An 8,757-nucleotide genomic window follows, 5' to 3' on the forward strand; every position below is an offset into this window, starting at 1 on the left:
ACTATATGTGTGGTTCATATATAATTAGCTTATCATAAATTTCTCAAGCATTTGATTTTTGAGTAAATCTCTTGTGAGACGGTTTCACGAATCTTTATCTATGAGACGGGTCAACCCTATCAATATTCACAATAAAAAGTTATACTCTTAGCATAAAAAGTAATACTTTTTCATGGATGACCCAAATAAAAGATCCGTCTCAAAAAATACGACCCTTGAGACCGTCTGACACAAGTTTTTGCCTTGATTTTTATCCATCTCAGGTTTGCAATCAATGGATATATGAAATAGTGGTAAAAGAAAAAAAAATAATATGTAGAATATATTTATTACCAAAAAATTTAGACTTCACTTTCTTAAATTATCCACCGGTCTGATTGATCTACCCGAAACATTTCTTAGTATGGCGGATTGCCTGATCTTGACCCTGTGTAAGAGAACAAGTTTTCCACACACGATGAGTTTAGACAATTTACTTCTAGCAAAACTTGAAATGTTTACGTATTTAGACACGTAATGGCACGAACTATTGACCAAAACTCCAACCGTTTGTTTCTATCAAATCAACCTAACTTCGTCATTATTGCAATCTTGCCACTAATTTCAGTCTATAATTTATAAATACTTTGCCATTTCTTCAAGAAATTTAACACGTAAACAGCAGAGAAATGATGGGACCCTTGAAACGCTTTTCCTTGTTCATTTATTTAATCATCACTGTTTTCGTGGACTACACAAATGCAGCCATATTCGACATTATAAACAATTGTTCCTACACGGTCTGGGCTGCAGCCGTGCCGGGTGGTGGCAGGCAGCTCGACCGTGGCCAAACATGGACCCTAGATGACGGAAATGGAACTACAGGAGTGTACCGTATATGGGCCAGAACCGGTTGCTCTTTTGATGGAGCCGGTCGAGGTAAATGCCAGACTGGTGACTGCACAGGGCTCCTGCAATGCCAAGGGTATGGAACACCTCCCAACACCTTAGCCGAGTTCTCCCTTAACCAATTCAATAACATGGACCTTTTCGACTTATCTTTAATCGATGGTTTCAACGTACCGATGGGACTTATTCCGAACTCAGAAACTTGCAGTGGTACTCGAGGTGTTAGATGCACCTGGGACATCAATGGAGAGTGCCCGAATGAGTTGCGTGTGCCAGGAGGGTGTAACCATCCTTGCACGGTGTTCGGGACGAACCAATATTGTTGCTATTCGGGTCCATGCATTCCCACTGGCTTCTTGAGGTTATTTAGTGATAAGTGTCCCGATGCCTATAGTTACCCGAGGGATGGTGGAACCAGTACGCTTACTTGCCCTGGAGGAACCAACTATAGGGTCGTGTTTTGCCCTTCGTGAATTTGATCCTTCATTTTAAGCCTGCCTTGTCTTGTAATAAGTTTGGGGACTCGAGGAATCTTGAGAATTTGTAATCAATAAAGGCTGCCTATTTACGAAACGAAGATATATATTGTCTTTCCTTGTGTTTGAAGGTATAGATTTGGCGATAAAAGAAAATTTAATCAAGAGTAACCGACATACTTTAAAATTTCTTTCCTTGTATTCATGCATGTTTCGAATCAAATCATTCCTAAGGTTGTCTTATACTTGATAGAATAGGTATCTTGTGAGACGGTCTCACGAATCTTTATCTGTGAGAGGAGTCAACCCTACCGATATTTACAATAAAAAGTAATATTGTTAGCATAAAAAGTAATACTTTTTCATGCATGACCCATATTGAAACCATAAAAGCGTGTTTTAGCTTATTAGTTAGTTGTTAGACTTGGGTACATATAAATAGGAACCCACTTGTGTAAACTTACTAATGAGAACTATTTTCCAGAAAATGAGATTTCATTCTCGCATGCTCTGTTTCTTTTCCATTGTTTTCTCAAATTTCAACATGGTATCAGAGCAAGGTTTCAAGTGTTGTTAATTGAGTTTTTTTTCTCGATTGGTCACAATTTTGATTCGATTTCTCTGCAATGACGTCTGTAAATTCTTCGACAACCACAATTGATATGTTTGATCCACTCTACATTTCCCCTTCCGATACTACGGGAGTTCATCTGATTACGGAGCAGCTAATTGGAACAGAGAACTACGGAATATGGAGTCGAGCAATGATCATAGCATTGCGAGCTAAAAACAAGCTGGTATTTGTCGATGGAAGTTGCAAAAGACCTGAGAATGAATCTGGTCAGTTGATGCAATGGGAGAGATGCAACGCGATTGTTCTCTCGTGGATCATGAATGCGGTTTCCAAAGAGATCTTTGCAGGTATTGTTTATTCCACTGATGCTTATACGGTTTGGGAAGATCTGAGGGAGAGATTTGACAGGGTGAATGGATCTAGAATATTTGCATTGCATCGTGAAATCGGAAAACTTGTTCAAGGAAGTAGTCCAATTTCTGTGTATTACTCGAAGCTCAAACAGTTGTGGGATGAGTTTGCGTCTTGGTGATTTTACAGATATGTTCATGTGATTCGGCGAAGAAGTATGCTGAAATTGATCAACAGCAAAAATTACTTCAGTTCTTATTGGGGTTAAACGATAACTATGCTGCTATTCGTAGTCAGCTTTTAATGACAAGTCCTTTACCTAGTGTTGGCCAGGCTTTTGCTATTATTTCTCAAGAGGAGTCCACTCGGAATGTTTTAAGTACAGGTTTTGCTCCACCTGAGATCTCCTCGTCTGCATTTTTTTCCACTCAAGATCGCAAGAAGACAAATATTAAATGTGATCACTGCAATATGCCTGGACACATTAAGGCATACTGCTATAAATTAGTTGGATATCCTCCTCACCATCGTTTGTTCAAAGGCTCAAATACCAAAAATCAGAGGAATCAGAGGGATTGGAATGACAACAAGGGTGATAGAGGCAGGACATTGAGCAAAGCCAACAATGTGGCAGCGCATCATGAGGCTGAGGTTGATGAAATTGAGAAGAAACATTCCTCTGATGCACAATTTTTTTCTCCTGAACAGTATGCTGCCATTCTGAGGATGCTTAAAAAGGATCACATAAATCAAGAATCTAGTGTACCAGTAGCTAATATGGCAGGTACTCATTCACTTTCTTCGAATTTATCACAAGTTGAATGGATACTTGATTCCGGAGCGAATGATCATATGGTTGGTAAGTCTGTAATGCAGTTTAAGTCTAATTCTATTGCTTCCTTGACTGGATCAGTTCAATTGCCAAATGGTAAGACAACCAAATTCACGAACATTGGTTCGGTACCACTCACAAATTCCATAACTCTGCACAATGTATTGTTCGTCCCGGACTTCAATTTCAATTTGTTGTCCATTTCGAAATTCGCACCAGACCATCACTCTTGTGTCACATTTTATCCTCATTTCTGTGTATTTCAGGACCTGTTGGATGGGACAATATTGGGGATTGGTAGAGAAAAAAATGGGCTGTATCGATTAGATCTCTCCAGCTTCAAACTCGAGCACCGAAACAATAAGGAAAGTCAGTTTTCTAGTTTTGTTATTTCCCATTCTTGTAAGGCTTTGTTTTCTGCTTTCAATCATAAGAATAACAGTACTGATTGTGGTAGTCTTTGGCATCAACGTCTTGGCCATATTTCTCAAGTGCGAATGCAAATGATTCCTTTTTTACAAAATGCTTCTAATTTACAGCATTGTCATGTTTGTCCTCAATCTAAGCAAACACGTCTGTCATTTCCTTCTAAGCGTTCTTCTTCTTCCAGTTTTGCTTTCCAGTTGGTCCATGTGGATGTTTGGGGACCCTTCAATACCCCAACATATAATGGTGAAAGGTATTTTTTGACCATAGTTGATGACTATACTAGAGCCACTTGGGTGTATTTGTTGCACTCCTAGCTTGATGTCCCTTATACACTCCAAAATTATATTCACTTAATCCATAACCAATTTTCTACTGTCATCAAAGTGATCCGTAGTGACAATGGTACAGAATTTTTCCAAAAAGAATGTGCTGATTTCCTTGCCTCTTTTGGGATAATTCACCAAAGTTCTTGCCCATATATGGTACACACTCGGATCATCAAGAAGTGGATCATTCATTTCCACTTCTATACCTCACAATTACACGCCCGGATATATGTTATTCTGTACAGGTTTTAAGCCAATTTATGCAAGTTCCGAAAGCTTCACACATGGAGGCAGCTCTTCGTGTTTTGAAGTATTTGAAAGGAACAGCAGGAAGTGGAATTCTCCTATCTGCACAGAGTACATTTACCTTGTCTGCGTTTTGTGATTCAGACTGGGCTTCTTGCCCTATGAGCAGAAGATCAGTCACAGGATATTGCATAAAACTTGGAGAGTCTATAATTTCATGGAAAACTAAGAAGCAGGGAACTGTATCGAGATCTTCAGCCGAAGCGGAATACCGTGCTATGGCAAACACTACGTGTGAAGTGGTGTGGATTACTGGACTCTTGGCAAATATGGGGGTGTGCTTGGATGGACCAGCAACTTTGCATTATGATAACATGGTTGCATTACACATAGCGGCCAATCCTCTATATCATGAACGAACGAAGCATATTGAGATAGATTGTCATCTGGTTAGGGAGAAGTTGAAAGATAATGTCATTCGCACTTCATATGTTGGAACACAAGAACAACCAGCAGATATTTTTACCAAGGCATTGGGAAAAAATCAGCATAACTATTTATTATCCAAGCTTGGAATGATTCATCTATTCCAAGCTTGAGGGGGAGTATTGAAACCATAAAAGCGTGTTTTAGCTTATTAGTTAGTTGTTAGACTTGGGTACATATAAATAGGAACCCACTTGTGTAAACTTACTAATGAGAACTATTTTCCAGAAAATGAGATTTCATCTCGCATGCTCTGTTTCTTTTCCATTGTTTTCTCAAATTTCAACAACTCAAATAAGATATCCGTATCACAAAATACGATCCGTGAGACCGTCTCACGCATGTTTTTGCCTACTTGATATTGCCGTAGATGAGGATCGAGATCACCTCATAATGAGGCTACAAGCCTCAGATCATATATCATAAGAGATGAGATCCGTCTCTTTTTATGATTCCTAGCGTCGATACATACTATTTGGCAAGCTATACTCGATCGACGGTCGGCTCCATTCGGATACAGCTACCTGAAACAACTTGACGTGTCTTCTTATGATTGAGTTCATACGACACACTAGCCCTAACTAATAAATTTAAATTGGTTTGAAATAAATTCTCATGAAATACAATTTGGTTTAATTTGGAGATAGTAATCAAGTTTATATTTTTTTCAAACTTTTTCTCTTAAGATTAATTTGAAATAATATGAAGTCTTAGAAAATGTGCATAAACAAGGCCAATAATTCTTCGTTCTAAATTCTAATCATGATTTGACTTTAACAACATTTTTGGTCCCTGATCTAAAATGACTAATGTTTCTGTTTTTCCAATTCAGGGATTACTCAATTTCCATATGTGAAAAGAATAAAATATTTCATTTGCCTTCTCGAATATCAATGGCTTTTCATAGACGACGCTGCATGTGGCATTAAATAATGATGGATATCGAATTTTAAAAATAGTGGGTTTTAAATATTGGCATATCTGTTTTTTGGGAAAATGATAAAACTTGGTATTCTAGAAGTTGGTAATAATTTTTGTTTTGATAATGTAATTAGTGACTAAAATTCAAAAAGAAAAAAATTTGTTGAATTAAATCGAGTTTGATTAAATGTATGTTTGATTAAAGAATTTAATGGGCTAAAAGCAATTTTTTTAAAAAAATTATAGTATTTGATTATAAAAACTACTTTTAAAAAAACACTTAAAACAATATTTTTTTAAAAGTTAAAATTTTTGCGCTTCTATTTAAAAATAAAATAAAAGCATTTTTTTACATTTATCCAAATGCCAAAAACACTTGTGCTTTTTTCAATAAGAGAAAATTGCAATTATAGTCATTTAAGTTGATTTGTTTTGAATTTTAGTCATTTAATTTATTAAAGTTTAGTTTTCATCCAATAACTTGGATTTTTTTTGTTTTAGTTTTTTTTTTTCCGGAAACCACCAAATTCGCTAAATATTGCTTATTTGACACTTATATTATTCTAAGTGGCTCATATGAGAAGAATTAAACTTATATTACACAAACTAATTATGCACAAACAAAAATAATGTCCAATGAAAATATTTTCTTCCCATTTTGAAGTATTGAGGTCGTTTAATTTTATTTGTTTCTTTATTTTTTATGAAATGACTTTAAATGTGAGTAATATGGGCTTGATTCTTGCCATATGTATAACGTAAGAGAAAATAATTGTCGAATAAATCGTATTCGATGGATTTAGTAGTTTCGGACAAAAAAATCAAAAAAAAAAATGAAAACCAAACTTTATCAAGTTATAGGATTAAACGCAAAACATGTCAATTTATAGGACTAAAATTGTCATTTTTCCTTTCAATAACAACACTTTAAAAATCTGAACTTACGTGAGTTTTTGAACTTCAACTTCTATATCCAAACTTATCTTCAGGAATAAAACCGAAATTAGGCTAATTGTTCCTTACAAATTTATAAGTTTCCTTTTACAAAATATATGGAAAATTATATTCACCTTTTTCCTACAACAATAGTAACAGAAAATTTATACCCATCGATTCGACCTTTCCATGCACCGGTGTTCATCATTCATCATTTAATTAACTTAAATTTGTCCCGTAAGTTTCTAGAAAAAAACCTCGTAAAGTGAATAGCAAGATCTTATACAAAGCCAAAATTCAATTTTTTTTTTAAAAAAAACCCATAAAAATTATTAATTGCTTCACTCAACTTAATCTCTCGAAGCGATAGCTTGATCTTATACAAAACCAAAATTCCTCCGGGGAAAAAATCTCAGAAAGAAAAGTATACCACTCTTTAATTTCTAGTTAATTTGATTGATAATGCCAAACTTTGAAAAGTATACCGGTTGGATTTTGGAAACTAAGAGCACAAATTGAAGACCGCCACTCCCAATGCAGTTAATCTAAGTACTAATTAGTCATTGAACTATTCAAAAATTCCACATGTCCTAGTCCAATCAATTGTAATAAAAACGATTAACCCGAACACTGTCACCTATAAATACAGAACGATTTGTTCACAAAAATATAACAGTAAATAGCAACAACTTGAGCTAATTCTGATTCCCAAACATGGGATCCTTGAACTCTTTCTCCTTTTGCATTAGCTTCCTTCTCATCGCCCTTTCCTTGAACCACGCGAACGCAGCCACGTTCGATATCCGAAACAACTGCCCCTTCACCGTCTGGGCAGCGGCCGTGCCAGGTGGTGGCATGCAGCTTAACAATGGCCAAACGTGGACCATAAACGTCGCAGCTGGCACCGCGGGAGCCCGAATCTGGGGACGTACCGGTTGCTCCTTCGATGGAGCCGGTAGAGGCAATTGCCAAACCGGTGACTGTGGCGGGCTCCTACAATGCCAAGCTTACGGTGCTCCCCCCAACACCCTAGCAGAATACGCCCTCAACCAATTCAGCAACCTGGATTTCTTCGACATCTCTCTCGTCGACGGATTCAACATTCCGTTGGAATTCATTCCTACCTCAGGAGGCTGCACCAGAGGCCCCAGATGCGCCGTAGACGTCAACGCACAATGCCCAGCCGAGCTGCGAGCACCAGGAGGATGTAACAATCCATGCACTGTGTTCAAAACGGACCAGTACTGTTGCAATTCGGGGAGCTGCAGCCCAACAGATTACTCGAGGTATTTCAAGGGTAAGTGTCCTGATGCTTACAGTTATCCTAAGGATGATCCGAGCAGCACTTTTACTTGCCCTGGAGGAACCAACTACAGGGTGGTCTTTTGCCCTTGATCGCCACACTATTTTCAACATAGTGACAAATAAAGTATGATCAGGACTCCGATAAATTAATAAATCTTCGCATTTTACAAATATATAAACACAATAAATGTCCACACTCCACAGAGAATATATGATCGAACTGTATGTTTCTTTGCAACTTCAAGCTTACATATGTAATCTTTGAATGAGTTGAATAAATATAAATTAAAGGAAAATTAAAGTCATATATGATGTAGTTTTGTTCAACAAGCTTCACAGATAGTTTAAGGCTGAATATTATTTGAAGAAATTATCTATTTACTTATTCCTAAGAGGCGAAAATATGGTTTCTCAATTAGTTTTGGTGATTAATCAAGTTTGCCGCAACCAAACGTAACTGCTAAATTCTTTGAATAAAAATGTTTTCAACTTAGTTATATTAATTTTGCATTAAAAAAATGAAATAAGATATGTCATGAACATTAATTCAATGATTTTGTATATATTTTAGAATGAATAAATTATATAAACTAACTTAAACATTGCCCATATAACCATATTTTACAATAATATAGTTTCAGTTCTATTTAGAAGTTGCATATATTTGTGCTTTTTTAATAAAAAATAAAGTTGGCAAATATTCGAATCAGCCGCTGACAAACTCAGCTTGATTTTTTATGCATCAAATACAAAACAAATCTTCAACCCATAAATTTTAAACTCTACACTAAAAAGAATATTTTTGAAATATTCTCTATTATTTTATTCCCAACAATTAATTTATTCCAAAAAATATTTTTAAAACAACAATTATTTTTTTAGATTTTTATTTATTTAAATAATTAAACTTATTATTTGATTTAATATAATGAATTAAATTTGGTAAACTTGTTTATATATATATTATTATAATTTTTATTAATTAAA

General features: G+C 35.8%; 4 protein-coding genes across 4 annotated transcripts; all 4 read left to right on the plus strand.

Moving 5' to 3' along the window:
- Window positions 1-637: 637 nt before the first annotated feature.
- On the plus strand, window positions 638-1,479 carry LOC140981343 (thaumatin-like protein). The gene has a single exon (XM_073447715.1). The coding sequence runs from the start codon at window positions 669-671 to the stop codon at window positions 1,359-1,361; it is 693 nt and encodes a 230-aa protein (XP_073303816.1). The 5' UTR covers window positions 638-668; the 3' UTR covers window positions 1,362-1,479.
- A 385-nt stretch (window positions 1,480-1,864) lies between these two features.
- Window positions 1,865-4,017, plus strand: LOC140981364 (uncharacterized). Its single transcript, XM_073447748.1, has 2 exons — window positions 1,865-3,073; window positions 3,388-4,017. Exons 1-2 carry the CDS (start codon window positions 2,593-2,595, stop codon window positions 3,420-3,422), a joined length of 516 nt encoding a protein of 171 aa, XP_073303849.1. The 5' UTR covers window positions 1,865-2,592; the 3' UTR covers window positions 3,423-4,017.
- LOC140980813 (uncharacterized) lies at window positions 1,991-2,470 on the plus strand. Its single transcript, XM_073446868.1, has one exon. The coding sequence runs from the start codon at window positions 1,991-1,993 to the stop codon at window positions 2,468-2,470; it is 480 nt and encodes a 159-aa protein (XP_073302969.1).
- A 3,108-nt stretch (window positions 4,018-7,125) lies between the features above and the next one.
- Window positions 7,126-8,071, plus strand: LOC140980269 (protein P21-like). The gene has a single exon (XM_073446000.1). It carries the CDS (start codon window positions 7,180-7,182, stop codon window positions 7,858-7,860), a length of 681 nt encoding a protein of 226 aa, XP_073302101.1. The 5' UTR covers window positions 7,126-7,179; the 3' UTR covers window positions 7,861-8,071.
- Window positions 8,072-8,757: the final 686 nt, after the last annotated feature.

Source organism: Primulina huaijiensis, chromosome 7 (assembly GCF_012295235.1).
Source record: "Primulina huaijiensis isolate GDHJ02 chromosome 7, ASM1229523v2, whole genome shotgun sequence".
Lineage (NCBI taxonomy): Eukaryota > Viridiplantae > Streptophyta > Magnoliopsida > Lamiales > Gesneriaceae > Primulina > Primulina huaijiensis.

Excerpts from the sequence above, each read along its gene's own strand:
- LOC140981343 (XM_073447715.1), top strand. The coding sequence starts at position 669 with ATGATGGGACCCTTGAAACGCTTTTCCTTGTTCATTTATTTAATCATC.
- LOC140980269 (XM_073446000.1), top strand. The coding sequence starts at position 7,180 with ATGGGATCCTTGAACTCTTTCTCCTTTTGCATTAGCTTCCTTCTCATC.
- LOC140981364 (XM_073447748.1), top strand. The coding sequence starts at position 2,593 with ATGACAAGTCCTTTACCTAGTGTTGGCCAGGCTTTTGCTATTATTTCT. Across the intron at positions 3,074-3,387 it reads ACCAGTAGCTAATATGGCAG|GACCTGTTGGATGGGACAAT; the intron begins GTACTCATTCAC and ends TGTGTATTTCAG.
- LOC140980813 (XM_073446868.1), top strand. The coding sequence starts at position 1,991 with ATGACGTCTGTAAATTCTTCGACAACCACAATTGATATGTTTGATCCA.